General features: G+C 31.1%; 1 protein-coding gene across 3 annotated transcripts in view; it reads right to left on the bottom strand.

The window, feature by feature from the left end:
- Positions 1 to 14,729: 14,729 nt before the first annotated feature.
- mRpL37 (mitochondrial ribosomal protein L37) overlaps positions 14,730 to 16,477 on the bottom strand; it is an 81,594-nt gene continuing 79,846 nt past the window's right edge. For all 3 annotated transcript variants that reach the window (XM_085816388.1, XM_085816382.1, XM_085816384.1), the window contains exon 8: positions 14,730 to 15,048. In XM_085816388.1, coding sequence (XP_085672514.1) covers positions 14,788 to 15,048 — 261 coding nt within the window. In that variant the 3' untranslated portion in view covers positions 14,730 to 14,787. The remainder of the gene's footprint in view (positions 15,049 to 16,477) is intronic.

Genomic DNA, 16,477 nt, shown 5'->3' with positions numbered 1-16,477 from the left:
AATATATTGGTAAAGGCCGCACTAGGCCGATTGCATCTTAATTGTGTTATGACATAGACATAGTTATATAATATGAACGAAACATAATACTGTTAACTGAACCTAGCCAGAATGTCGCTATGGTAAACAAATATGGTGAATTTTAAAGAGTGCATTTATTCTATTGTAGTTTATGCGCTGTCGACGAAGTAGATTTAATTAAATCCAATAAGTTTAAATGAAATGCAAGAAAAAATGCGTATAATTTAATAGTCCGTAGAAGGAAGTCATGTGGCGTACACATCTGATTTTTTTAATATTTGTAAGAGTAAATTTTTACCTTCGCCGTGTTATTGTCTGCTACTTTACTTTAACTGCTTTTAAACTGAATTGTCTAAAACTGAGAAAGTTCGTTTGATGTTTATTTTCACAATTTTTTCAAGCAAACAGAACGTTGACAGTTTAGATCATGTCCCAGCTTTAAAAAATGTATATATAAATATAAATTTTTACATTAATTCTCTTAGAAAGAATATTTTAAGTAGCTAATTTTCTCTCGTGTTATAGAGATTGTATAAAAACATGATCTTTAATATTATTTAGATTGTTTTCAGCCAATATAATAATCGGGTTTCTCGATGGTATAGAATAAACACTGCTGAACTGTTTTATTTCTTTGTCATTTAGCAAAAAAATATTAATTAAAATATTTATCCTTTGGACTTTGCTTTAAACTTTATTTATAGTTAAAATGCCTAGAAAATGAAAAGCTGTCTTCAGCTGAAACTCAAATGATGTAATTAATATTTTAAAAAATTTGACAAGAATGCAAAATTTATGGAAGTGTAACAATCGAAAAATCTTAATTTTCTTGTCTGAGCACAGAAAATAAATGCAGAAGGAAAGAAGAAAATTAGGGAGAAAAGTAAGTAAAAAGTTGAAGTATAATTTGGCTGTCAGAAATACCAAGGTGTTTCGAAAAGTTAGAGTTGGATGCTTCTGAATATACTTTCAGAATACTACAAGGAATTTAGGTGTTCAAAGAGAAAACACTTGGACGTGTACACTAGCCAATACCATTAATTGAGCTTGTGCTAACGGAAAAGACGAAAGAAGAGCGGCTGGTTTTCGACTATATATTTGTATAAATTTAAATTACGTTATAGAACATCATATAATTATAAACGGAGAATCCGATGATTTCTTAGTCGAATTATTTGAAGATTCAGGGATTTATCCAGTGATGTATGTGAATGTTACCTAAAGACGTTTTCCCTCTTGATGAAAGTAGTCTTTCCATTCATCTCATGCCTTCAAAATGCTTAGCCTCTAAACATTGATAAAGGCTCTGACCAAATACTGATGAAATGTATTGATTTGGATTATTAAGTTACGGGAAAGCAGAGCTATCTGCCTAAAAGGAGGGACGCTTTCGTGAACAATTTTTTAAGGGAAACCAGCTGGCATATACGTGACAATAAGAAAAACCAAGAAAACGCACATGCAATCATCCCGTTCGCTGGGATTCGAAACTCGGAGCGAACTACCAGTATTCAGCAACTTTACCGCTCGGCCGTTTATGGGCCTTTATGAAATGGAAGGCGATAACTTTATTTAGAATGAATGTCAGAAATACTAAGATGTTTCGAAAAGTCGGATGCTTTTTAATATATTTCAAGTATATTAAAAAGTATCCAACGAATGCCTGAAGAAACAGAGCAAGCCATTAAGAAGAAAAAAAAAAATTTGCATACAATATTGTATTTTTTTTTAATTTAAAACTGATTAATCTTATGATTCTTGCAATTTGAAAAATAAAATATTTGACTAAAATATGAGTAACATTTTAAGACACTAAATGTAGGATGATAAAATTGTGTAAAGCAATGAGCACAATTATAAAGCTGTTTAAAGCAATATATGCAAGTCATCCTAAGTTAAATGACGGTTATACATCTTTCTTATTTATATATCTTTTCTGAACGGAACATTGAAAGGCGTGTTAAATGTGCTTTACGGTATTTTCTTTTTTAATATATGCAGTTTTCAAATGCATCGTAGTCTGGGTCATAAAGTATTCTTCCGAAAGAAACGCAATTCAAATAAACAAAATCAAATTCTGAAAAATTTATTTTAATAAATATATTTAAAATGCTCAGCTCGAATGAATAAATAGAAAATTTTAAAACAATTATCTGAAGAGACAATGCAACACAAACAATTAAAATAAAAGTCTAAATATTAAAAAATTACCTATAATAACTATGACAAAAAACTAAATTATAAAGAAAACTATTTGAAAAAAAAATCGATGCACCTTTTATTTAAACTACGCAATTTGAATGGGTAAATAGAAATTTTTAAAACAGATTTTCGAAAGAAACCATGTAACTTAAACAATTATAATAAAATTCGAAAAAGAAAAAAAATACTTAAAATAATAACAATTATAATTAAAAATATAATATAAAGAACATTATTTGAAAAAAGGAACGATTGTTACTTTTTTTTCCTCTTACGCACGATGTAAAAAGGGAAAGGAAAATAAATTACCATACATTAAGAAGTTCGCCAAGTGAACTCTTCTTGGCGCAAACTGAAAAAAAGCGCCAACATAAATTTGCGAATTTCTCCGTAAATTTCGCACCAAATTTTACAAAATTTCATATTTAGGCATAATTTGAGTCGTATGTAAAAAATTGGTATGTTATTTTAGAAAAAGTCCAATTTTGTGTCAAAATACCTAGGGTAGAATAGAGCTATATATAACTTTAATATATATCCTAAGTCGCGCTTTCGAGATATGAAGAACGCAATTTGAATTTCGTCAATCGGCCCAGTAGAACGGGTAACGTCTTATGAGTTATTAATTTAAGTACAAGATGACGCGAATAGAAATCAGAAGAGGGATAAATCTGAAACCGAAGCCTAAAGCTACTAGACATTCTGAGTTGGAATTTGCTTTGAGCTGGTTGCCTTTTTAATCGCATCCAGATCGGGTTTTTCAACGCATCGTCTGCGCATCCATTTGGATATTATTTGCTTTTCTTGATTCCCTCGCTATGCTTTACCTCGGTGAAATATGAGTGAGTGTCAGTCATCCTCAAATTTAGATAATGAAATCTCAGCCGCCGAACAAGCCTTCGGTAGAATTAATATACACTTAGAGAGAGCTAATCTCCCACCCAATGTTAACTCTTACACAACCCTAAAAAAGCAAGCTATTGCTGATCTCCTTAAATTCAACTCAGTTGAAAACAAAACTAGCGATGATCTGAAACGTATAGCGGAACTTGAACGCATCATTCAGGATTACGACGCATTCTTAAATCTGGCCGTCATGCATAAAAATCAAACAATTCCATTATGGAAAATAATAACGAAAGCGATGCTATGTTAAAGGCAAAAACATCTAATAAAACACAAAAAAGCGATGCAAAAAATATAGAGCGTCCGACTATAAGAATAAGAAAAAGAAAATTACTACTGACAGCGATGGGTTTAAAACCCCTCGTATCACGCATAAACGAACGCATTCAAATTCATCGGAAGCTGAACTACCCGTACAGAAAAATAAGTTCAATGACCTACAGGACGATGACCGCATGGAGCAGAAATCGAACTCAGAGTCCGCAGGATTTACTCTCGCCAAAAGAAACACTGGACATATTTCCCTAATTGTTCTCTCAGATTTTACAGCCAACTGGGATGCGTTAAAGGAGGAAATCGAAAATTTAGGAGTAAAAAAAGTCAAAGGCAATCTCACAGGAGATACACTCAACATCAAAGTCTGGGATAAAGATGACTATCGCGCAATCACGAAGTTTCTAGCCGAACGAGGTGTGCAATTCCACACATACAAAATTAATTCCGAAAAACCAAAGTAGTAATTAAGAAGCTGCCTAGAAACTCAAACGTGGAAATAATTCACAAAGAGCTGACTGAACACGGAATTCCTGTAGAAAAGATACGTCAGCTCGAAAGATTCCGAGAAGGAAAAATTGTTAAACTACCTATATTCTTAGTCGAGGTCAAAAGAAACGAAAAGGGTAAACAAATCTACCAAATAAAGCAACTTCGTGGATTAGACGTCATAGTCCGTGCTTACAAATCCAGACCTGGCCCTGTGCAATGCAACAGGTGCCAGAGATACGAACACACTCGAGATCTATGTCATTACAAACCTAGGTGTCTTAACTGCGCCGAACCGCACGAAACTTACACCAAGAACAAGGACGAACTACCAGCGCTCTGCATTCTGTGCGGCGATTGCCACCCGAGCAACTCGAAGGAATGTAAATACCATCCGGATAACCTACCCAAAAGAGTCTTCAATAAGAGCAATCAAAACGAGAGAAAGCATGAACAGGAACAATTTCAATTAAATAAAGAAGATTTTCCTACTATCTCTGGAGCTACGGAAAACGAAAATACTAAAAATCAACCAAGCTGGACAACTTAAAAGGAAAACAAAAATAAAAAAGAAAGCGAAACTAAAGAAGTTTCCTTTTTTGAGTGGATAAAAACCCAACTTCTAAAAGCGAAAGAATTCTTTACAGAATTTAAAAAAGGAAAAAAACATCATGGGTAAACTCGAGGTCGGAATGGCCGCAATTGAATATTTCACTTCTTTAGACTATGACTTTTAGACCTCATAGCAATATAAACGCGATGATTTCAGCTACCAATAGCTTCTTAAAAATTTCCTATTTCAATGCGAATGGTGTCATAAAACAATATCAAGAAATTGATGTCATGATGATAGGTGAAACTCACCTTAAAGCTTGAGATAAATTTAAAATTAACGGCTACAATATTATAAGGAGAGACAGAACCCGAAGTAGATGGGGTGGTACTGCAATTATCATTAAAAATCACTTAAAGCATACTGAAAATGAAGCCTACCTATTTATTTCTATTTACAATCAAAAAAAAAAAAAAAAAAAAATCCTCCTAATAATCTGATGACTAATAATGACCTGGATATCTTAACCTCCACCAACTTCCCGACTATCATCGCAGGGGACTTGAACGCAAAGCATAATGCCTGGAATTCTAGAGGATCTAACAGCAATGGAAACATTTTACATAAGTATTTAATTAGCAACGACCTCAATTTTGCTGCTCCCACTTCTCCAACAAGATTTGGTGCTAACGAAAACGGCGAAGTTTTGGACATTGTACTTCTTAAAAATATTCCTCATACCCATTTCTTAGAAGTAATAACGGACTTAAATTCTGATCATCTTCCAGTGAACTTCGACTTTTATGGCTTTTATCCCCCGTTAAAGAAACACAGAACTAAGATAAATTGGACCCAATTCTCTGATACTATGAAAGACTATAATTGCAGAAATAATTATAATCATTGCAGTGATATCGAAGATGAAATTTATAAATTCACCACTAAAATGAAAGATGCAATCAATAATGCGACTTATTCCTGCAAAAGCACTAATTTTCTCTCCCTTCCTAAATATATAAAAGATATTATTGCAGAGAAGAATAGAAAACATAAGGAATGGCAGCGGTCCGGAGACCCTCGTGCCAAAAGGCACATCAACTTTTTAAACAGGAAAATCAAGCATGAAATTATGGAATTCAGAAACAAAAAATGGGACTTTCTCCTATCAAACCTGGATCCTCAAGATCAAGCAGTATGGAAAATTGCTAAATCTCTAAGAAATAGCAGACCAAATCAAACCTACAGACCTATCAGTCTTTTACCTTCATTAGGAAAAGTATTTGAGAAAATCCTCTGCTCAAGGCTCACTAACCATCTCGAAAGACTAAATTTAATAGATGATCTGCAATTCGGCTTCCGCAGTGGACACTACACGACTCATCAAATTCTCAATTTGGTGGAATTTGTTTCGCAAGCCTTTACTAAGAAAAACGGGGTGACTGCATGCTATCTCGACTTCGAAAAGGCCTTTGATAGAGTGTGGCATGCAGGCCTCCTGCATAAATTGAATAATTTTATGCTTCCAAACTGTTTCGTAAAACTCATTAGTTCCTATCTGAAAAACAGGACTTTTCAAGTTCGCTGCGGTGACGTCTTATCTGTCAGAAAAAGAATTCATAGCGGGGTCCCGCAAGGATCCGTTCTTTCCCCCCCCCGGCTCTATAATGTTTATATCAATGATTTCCCGCACCCATTCAACACGAAAATACTCAAATACGCTGACGAAACTGTAGTACTGACTGAATCCAGAAGTCCCCAGCTCGCTCTAAGTAATTTACAAATGCATCTCAATATGATCAATTACTGGTGCAAGACTTGGAAAATTAAGCTCAACGCCTCTAAATGTTGTATTGTGCTCTATCGGAGATACAAAACAAGATTAAGAGTCAATACTGATATCTACTTAGATAGAACTCTAATCCCTGTAGCTAATTCCTATAAATATTTAGGTGTTTACATAGATAAGTCTCTCAACTTCAAAGATCATATTTCTTATATCTTAAACAAAGCAAATGCAGCCTACATGGCAATTTATCCTATTATCGGCAAAAAAATCGAAGCTCAGTCTAAAAATAAAGAAAATGCTTTACATATCTCTAATTCGACCGATCATGCTATAAGCAGTGCCGGCCTGGGCAATCGCCAATAAAACTGAGCGCAAAAAATTGGATATACTTCAAAATAAAATTCTACGTAGCATTGTGAATGCACCTTGGTACGTGAGAAACTCTATAATTCATAACGACCTGGATATTCCATCTGTGCATAACTTTATACTCATGACAGCTCACAACTTCTTCGAGAAGATGAAGCATAGTCAGTATAACGCAATTAAACAAATGTTAGATTATGATCCAACCATTGAATACACTGTCAAACGCCCAAGGACAATTCATCACAATTCGTCATGGTGGTAACTTGTAAATTTTAATTTTAATTTTAAAATTTACTTGAACACTGAAATTGGACTCTATCCTATTATTTGTGTTGCATCTTTTACTTATGTTAATCAAGAAAATTTTTATTCAATATTTTTATGTTACTATTTCATTTTTTAAATTATTTTGTATGAATTTTTACTTTATCGTATGATTCTACGAACTTTTGAACTTTTTACGGCCATCTAGCTACCGCATACTTCTGAAGAACTTTGAACTCTTATGCCATTCACAGCTTCAAACTGTCTTCGCGCCATTTTCATGATGTCTCAATATTGCTTATCCTGCACTCTTACTAGCTATATTGCACTCACCACCTGCATTTGCCCTACAACTCACTGAACCTGCCTACATGCTTCAATTTAATGCCATTGCTTACCACTGCACAATTTTTATGATGAACGCCTACTTTCGTAAATATTAAGATATGCCTGGTCACGCAGCTGAATTTTCTTCGCCCACGGGTGTTGGTACTTCCCTAGTACCATTTATTTGAAAATATCTTTGCCTAGTGCAATTTAATGCGATCTACTGGCGAAAACTCTTTAGTAGTTAATGACCAGAAAAAAGTAAGTCATAAGTCAAAGCTACTAGAATTTGCTACACGTAAATAAGATGTGAAAATTTGAATTTCAAGGTATGTGCATTGATTGATGTAATATATTTATTACAAAATTTGATTTTATTTTTCGATTATTTTGGAAAAAGAGTTTAATTTTCTTTTTATTTATTTAAATTTTGAAATATATTCAGAACGTCAAACTTACAAAATACCAATAACTGTGTTCTACTAAATTATCTAATAGGAAGTTAATAATAATAGCATATATATATTTGCACTTTATTAAGTAAGAAAATGTCTATTTTCGATAAGGCAAAGAAATGCGATTTAAGAATATTAGCTGAAGAATTGGCAGAAGATGTAAATGAGAGTCATAAAATGAGGGATTTGAAAAAGATCATTTTGGCTAGCAAAGAGTACGATGAAGAATGCGCCAAAGAATGGTTGAACATTATAATAAATGATAGAAAAGAAAAGAAGAAATTGAAGAACGAAAACGTCAAGAAGAAATTGAAGAACATAGGTGAAAAGAAGAATATGAGGAACGAAAACGAAAGTATGAAATGGAATTTGAACTGTAAAAGTGTGCTTTAATTGATATGGGGAGCATTCTTGTATCAGCGGCCTGAACTCAGTTTTAATTCTATAATGCAATGTAGTGAAGGCTCTCTATTCTCTCTCAATGTGAATTCCTGCTTTTCACGCCTTGTTGCACTTTTATCTAATTCTTCTTCTTTGTTCTCTATAAAGCTCCAACAATTTCTATCTAGTAACAGCATTTTCATATTGACTTTCCATCGATCCCAGTTGTCATTGCTTAACAGCTCAAAATCTTCAGGTAATAATGACATCTTCAATTAAGTGTGAGCTGGATTACATATTAACTCATTTTTTTATCTTACATATATATATACGTAATAGGATGACTTGGAATTGGCGATGTTTCTCTGTGATACAACTTGGATAGGCTTTACTGCGTAGTCAGAAATAAGACACTCGAAGATAGGCATAGCCGTAAATTCTACACATAATTTTATTCCTAGATGAATTCCCGAGGACACATATTCTTTTACATTTCACATCACTTTTGTCGGTGCGCTATGTACCTTACAATTTTATACAGATTATATTTTTAGAACGATGGACAATGGCTAGAAGAGGCTAAACGTGAAATAGCGTCTTAAAAGGCAGATAGCTGAAGCAAAAAGTGCACAATTATCCATTATGGAAGCTCATCAAGAGAAGATTTTGGTTTAAGTTGCTTATTAAGAGAAAGATTCAGTTCTCGAAATTTTGAGTTCAAATTCCGAATTAACTACGTCATTAGCGTTACGCAAGTCATACGAAATGGATTAATTTAGACATGACGCAATCTCGAAAAAAGCATTGCTATTTTTTTTAATAGAGAGAGGGAATTAGGAGACTATTGCTAGTTTAAATTATAATTTTAATTTGCATAATTTTATCTTACATATATATATTGATTAAGTTATAAATTAGAATTAAGCAGGCAAAAAAATCAACTTTTTACAAAATTTTCCAATTATATATATATATATATTATTCCAATTTAATTACATATATGTAAATGAATAAATACAAAGTAAAAAGGAGTTCAAACCGTAATCCAACTGTGCACTGAAAGCAGTAAGAAGTAGTGGGAATAATGCGAAATAAATTAAAAAAATAATGTGCTGAAATTTCATCCCACATTCAATTTGCGGGGAAAAAAATGCAAAAACCAGAAGCACAGTGGCAAACTGCAAATAAAGGGCCAAAACATGCCAAAACCAAAAATGGAAAAAAAAGAAAAAGAAGAAATTTACACCTTTCGCCACATCTTCTTAAAGAGTTGGCGCAACGAAAGAGCTAAATAAATCAGCCTGTTTCTGAACTAACAAAGACAATTAAAGATAAGAACAAAACAATCTCAGAAAATCAATCCAGTTAATCTATGCCTTTATTAGTCCAACCCCTCCAGGCCGACATAAATAGTGTGAAAATTCTAAAATTATAGCATCAAAAAACATAATTTTAAAAAAGCATAAATATATTATTTTGGATGGATCGAAATCAAACAACAAAACATATAAATATATCAATCCAATGCATGAAAAAATAAAAACAGATGAAAATTTTGGAACCAATACAGGCGGGATTACATTTTTTATTTAAATTATACTATCAGAACCATAAACAAGAAAAAAAAAAGCTTAAAAATCTAGTAATAATGATTTTCAATTTAAGACCGAGTCCAAAAAAACATGTAAAACAGTAACAATCCAACGTATAAAAAAATAGTAAATGAAAATTAGATTTGTAAAATATATAATAAAATAAAAGTATAAAATAAAAAAGGTAAAATAAAAAGAGGGGTAAGTTTGTTGAGTTTGATCTTCTTGGAAGTATACACTGTGACAACACTAATTTAACATAAGGCACTTCTTGTGCTTACAAAACTAGCCAGCATTTATGACGTAACTCAAAAGTAAAGAAGTAATATGAAATTCAATTTAAGTTGTTAGCCAAAGGCTAAGCGGAACTGATTAACGTGCAAGTTGGATCAAACCCATACCAGCATGACAAGCACTATTGGCAAGAATAAAACAAAGCCGCAGACAGACATCTTAGAATTGCAACAAGCAACATGTCAGCAGGCAGAACATGCTCTGATTATATAATCTGAAAGTTCCTTTTAAATACTATGTTTTTCTACCTCATATGAATACGCGCAAACTAAAATTAGCATTCTGGCAGCAAAATGGAAAGGGAAAATAACAGTAAAGTTGCTAAACATAAAATGGCTGTTTAGATAAAATAAATGAATACTTTACAAGTTTTTAAAATCTGTAACATTACACTAACAAAAATTTTGAATTAAAAAGTATATTTGACCTGCTGAGTAGCAAAATACTGTTACTAAGGCTAAAATGTGTGAAGCAATGAAATTAGATAAAGTGATTAATACAGTACAAAGTCCATAATCTGGACTCGCCGGTATTTCGGCGATTCCGGATTAGGGGTTTTTCCGGATTACAGATCATCAATTAAATCTGGTAAGATGGCATGCAGAAATTATACAATTAAAAATATGAAATCGTAATTTATGAACTAAAGAACAATTATGATCTAAAGGGTATCAAAATTTACAAAAAAAAAAAAAAGCTTATTATTTATTTTTTTACTTTATTAAACATTTCTTTCAATGTAAGTTGTTTAAGATGCTTCCACAAGAAGTTCAAAAAGTTCCTTTTTCTTGTGTCATATATAATGGACTTTCTAATGCCATACTTCTCGCATAATTTTGAGATGGATAGGCCTTTATCCATTTTTTGCAGTAATTCCACTTTTTGTTTTATGGACATCGAAACATGCTTTCGCTTTGTAGATCCTTCGGCAGCTCCAGAGTTGGAAGCTCTTTTTGACATAACCGAAATTTCAAGCTTAATTTTTACAAAATTGTTCTAACAGTCTGCAAAAAATAATAAGCCGGATCCAATTAGAAGATTAAGGAACAGTAGAATCTGCAACATTAACTGAAATGCCTTAGATAATTTTAGCCTAGCTTATACCGTCCATTATACATTAAACGCGCATGCGTAAAAGCAAGCATTATGCGTTTACGCATGCTCATAAAGTTTGTAGCTTTAAAGTTCGGATTATAGATCATTCCGGATTATGGACATCCGGATTACAGACTTTGTACTGTATTAATAAAAATAATTAGGAAGGACTTCTGTTTAACATTAAATATGGTGTAATAAAAATAAATATTGAATGATATGAGTGATAAATGAATAATAATTTGTAATAGGAAAAAATATCGAATTATATGTATTATAAATCCTAAAAGAAAACCAATAGCAACTGCTATTATGTATCATTATTATTATTACATATTTCTACATACAAATTGCCACATTAGCTGTACTGCTCATATTGTTACGTTTTCATCGAGCACTAAGCTGTAAAATGGACAGGATTTGAGTTTGATAATTAGAGTTGCATTTTTCTAAAAACACCTACTTTTTTTGCAATCAGTTTGGTGCGTTGATTTCTTACTTTCTAAGTTGGCATTTTTTCTTTTCTTTTTTCAACATGGACAGAGTACATATGTTTAAACAGTCCTTTACAAACTCCTACTCTGAAGAAGTGCCTCCTCTAGCTCTTTATTCATCTATAAAATAATTTATCTTAATATAAACACCAGGTATCAAAAAACTAATCTCGTATATCTGAAATAACAAAATTATGTATTTGATGAACTCTGCAGCACCAAGAAAAAGCTTGTAAGAACAGTGTGGGAATGCAGCACATGCAAAGTTGCACTCTGCTTGAAAAAGAAAAACTGTTTCCATGAGTACCATAGAGACTGATTTGTAGGGATGTGTTCTGTGGGCTGTGGTTACTGACACTAACCATCAGAAGTGGTTTTTCCGTGCGTCTTAGACAAAATGTGTGTAATTGTCGCAAATAATTTCATTGTAATGACACTAACCACCAGAAGTGGTCATTTTTTTCACGTGTCTGGGACAAAATATGTGTAATTGTCACAAATAATTTCATTGTAACACCCGATATAGTAAACAAGAGTTTTGCCGAAAAAGTTAATTGCCTTTTCCTGCCCCTCAAAGAGTTAAACTGTGAAGTTTTTGAACCACTCTATTTTGGATGACAATATTTTAGATATACCATGATGTTTTCTTTTTGCTTTATTTTCTCCCACAATGTTTGGTACCATAACGTTTTCACCTTGCGTTGTTTTCTCCACAATGCTTTCGTCAACAATGTTTTCGGCTGTAACCGTAAATGAGTTTAGGTCTTCTGTTATAAGATGAATTATTATCTATCAGTATCTACGTACTTTAATACTCTTTTCTAGGATATAAAAATCAATAGATTTTGCATAAATTACTAACCCTATAAATTAAAAACGAAGAGGTAATTTTTATATGCAGGTATAAAAATTTATGTCTTGACAACAAAGCAATGATAATATGTTTATTCTATCACAAAGTAATTGGAACTGATGTGACTATATTGTATTAGCCTAGGTTACACATTAAATTACCACTGTCAATATTTTTATGGCATACAAGTACTGCATTCATGTTTATACCAAAAGCAATAAATAGAAATTTTTTAATTAAAAAACTTTATGTTAAAAAGCCAAAAATAAAAATCAGGCAATTTAATTTGTTCTTTGCGTTTTTTTTTTTTTTTTTTTTGGGTGTGTGTGTGTGTGTGTGTGTGTTTGAAACAATAATCTTTGAAACAATTTCATTATAAACAGAGGCATTTCAAATGGACCTTATAGTGTTTAATGTTTTTAGCACAACTCATAACCCAACAGAAAAAGCACATAACCAAAAAAAAAAAAAAAAAAAAAAAAAAGATGCTTTTAAAAAATTTGAAATCTTTAAATGACAGCCTTCAATGTCAAAGAAATTTAACCATTAAATTTTGAAGAAGTTTTTAAATTTACACATAAATACTGTAAGATTTAAAGAAAAATTACTATTCATTCTCGATGTGTAGCTGCATTTTAACAGCTGAAACAATTTTAACCTAAGCAGTTGTAACATTGTCTATTAGTTAAAAATTACTTCCTCAAAATTAAAGATAGAGAATATCATATCTTATGCTTAAAATGAACTAAAACAGCAACCCAAATAACAGAACAAATTTCATTTGATATTGAATTTCATTATAATTAATGCTATGTGGAAACTAAATAAAAAGACTTAATTATTTAAGATACAGTTGTACATTTATTTATCTAGATCATTTGCACAGATAAGGCCTGCAATAAACATTTTTCTCAAAGGCAGTATTCGGTATTTTAAGTTTCATAAGCTACAATATCCACTTACAGAAAATAATATTAACCACCGAACTAATAATTGAAAGGATATAACATTTAACTTCAATGCTCAGTTTAAGCGATTGTCATGATTTTTAGACAAACATGTCGTACTGTATTTCAGGCAGGCACTAGCTAAGCTCAATCCAGTACTGACAGCAGAAGTTGGCTACTAAATTATTATTACAGATTAGATTATCTTAATCTTTAATTCTCAAAAGATATTCAAAGTTTAAAAATATGCGTCTTTTTATTTTAATAATTGAAATGTTTCAAATCCTAACCTGAAAAACATTAAATGTTTTTACTTATAGTTCTGAACACATTAGTTTTATTTAGTTGAAGAATTCATCTTACAAAATAAATAAATTAAAAAAATAAACTGCTGCAATTTTATTTTGCCTGGATCACCAAATCGTGTTATGAATGTGTTACAAACTTAATTTTCAGCAGACATTTCAGCATTTCCTGTTTTTTGAGTATTTATGCTACATTTTGAAATAATCTCCCTATTTGCTTTGATTTTAAAAATATGGGAAAAATGTAAAAAAAAAAAAAAAAATAATGTTACTCAAACAATTTATTGAGGGATAAATAAAAAATGAACCTCTAAGATATATTTCATTTAATGATAAATTGAAGCTTCTTGATAAATGTAGATGTATTTCTAAAAAACTGCATTCCTAAATTTGTTTTTCATTTAATGCAGATTTTGTTCTAATTGAATACTTTTTCTTATTGTCCTTACACAAAGGATTTGAAAAAATTTCAAGTTTCAAATTCAAAAAAATTTCCATCTCTAATTATTACAAAAGGACATTAAATGTTGCATTAATTTTATGCAAGAACAATTTAACTATATGTTTATCTTATTCTAATTCATTTTTTTTTGTTTACTTATTATCACCTTTGTCTAATTGTTAATGACACCATGCAGGTGTATGTGTTTTTAAATTTCCACAAATGCAAGTTTTTTAAATAATAGATTTTGCACCATAAATCTTAAAATGAAAATGTTAAAATTTGCATATATATATGTGAAACCATGATACTAACACTCTGAGCGGCTCGGGTTTTTGGATCTGTCATGAAGTTATGTATTCAAAGATCCTTTATTAATAAAATTTGTATATTTACTTATTTTAGACTTTATTTTCATAAACTTACATTTATTAAGATGACATTCATATTATTAAAGAACGTAAGAAAGCAAAATATTGTAAATTATAAGCTAATATATACAAAGTGACAACAAAATCTCATGACCAAATAAAACCGGTGATGGCTCTCAGAGGGTTAAATTCAAAAATTATAAGTCAACTGTATATGTATATTGATAACTTCATATGCATATTAATTTTAAGTTAGGATTAGATTTTCCATTTACTAAGTCCTGACAAAGTAAAAAGAACAAACACAGGATAGAGCAATATAGCTTTATTTCCACACATGTTTCTACCTTATATGAAAAATGCAGTATTTATGATCTTATTGGATGAATACCATTACCATAAAAAGCAAGCATTTTGGGGAAAACATCAGGATTATAATTGGTAATAAGATCTTTCTCTGATACTTCATCATACAATGTAGATAACTCATCAATCCAAACTTGGTTCTTGACACCTTCACTATCACTCAGTTCTAAAGTATTCAACTGATATGCAATAAAATTAAATGACTTAACATCCATATACATACACTGCACACTAATGGGTTCAGGAAGCTTTCCAACATCATGCTAAAAAAGAAAGAGGACAATAAATTTAGAACACAATAAAAACATCTAAAACTATGTAAAATTCATTTATTGATGATCAATGATTTTTAAAACAACTCTGTACTTTCTAACAAAAACTAATACATTACTTTCTTTTTCATGGAGCAAGTACTCTATGCTTCACCCACAAGTGCAATGTCTTAATACACACACACACACACACACACAAAAAAAAAAAAAAAAAAAAAAAAAAAAAAAAAAGAAGAAGAAGAAGAAGAAGAAGTGACACTGTCTATTGAGAAAATCCATAAGGAGGGTAAAAAATGCATGATAATAATGAGATAAAACATATACAAAAAGTTAAAATCCTTAGTTAAAACTGATAGATTTTGATGACTGTGCACAGATACATTCACCATTACTGTGAGTAATGGTGAATAGCAACATTTATTTCTCCTTTCATTTTTAGAAAAATTGAAAAACAGATGATACAATTAATAGCAATCAACATTTATTTCTCTTCTCCTGGTATAAAACTTGAGTCCAAAATCCTTAAAAACATAGATGGATTATAGTTTCACAAGTACAAGGGAAACATATTATATATGCCACTACTTTTAAATTGTACTATTAAGCTTTTAATTAATAGTGTTTCTTAGTGTGATGATTAATAGCAGCAATACACAATAAACATTAAAATGGGAAGAAACACTTTATAAAATTATTATAAATAAAATGTAACATTAAATGACTTTTTAAAAATTTAACTTACACAAGCACATAGTGAAATATTACCTCTGACAGGCACATTAACAATTTTGTTAATTAAAAGGGTTTTTTTGGGGGGGTCAAAATTAACAAGCTACATAACATTTAAAGAAATAATCAGTAAAAAGTAGTATACAGAAATGCAGACTTTTAAACTGTAAGTAAATGTGGTATTTCAATGTGGTGAAAAGGACGGCTTTTCCTACATGTAATATTATGAGAGCTAACTTCCTTTAAAAAATTCTTAGCATATAACTTTCACGTGCTATGTTTTAACTAAATCAACCAATTACTAGTGCAGAAATATTTCTAGAATTTGCATCTTTTTTTCATTGAACATAATATGCTATATGTTTTCTATGGAGTTGGGATTAATATAAAAATTACCAAGCTCTTCAACAAAGACTCAAATACATTAAGTAACATTAAAATATCACTGAGAATAAGAATGAAAGAGTTTCATACATTTAGTTCTGTTCAGTGGCGTAACTAGAACTCTTGGACCCCTATGCAAAAATATTTCCTGGGCCCCCCTCAATAAATTTAATGTGCTTAAAAATAAAAATTAAAATTAAAATTTTTAAAAAGTTTAAAAAAATCAAGGATTTCACGAACCAGTGTTTTTATGATGAATTTTATTACATCTGGATTATTTGTTAAAAAATAAAAGCACATCCTTAGG

This window comes from Stegodyphus dumicola, chromosome 1 (genome assembly GCF_044657685.1).
Source record: "Stegodyphus dumicola isolate Sdum_Otavi_A_Nest chromosome 1, ASM4465768v1".
Classification (NCBI taxonomy): Eukaryota; Metazoa; Arthropoda; class Arachnida; order Araneae; family Eresidae; genus Stegodyphus; species Stegodyphus dumicola.
Note: the sequence above shows the minus strand (reverse complement) of the source record. Positions and strands in the feature narration are given on the sequence as shown.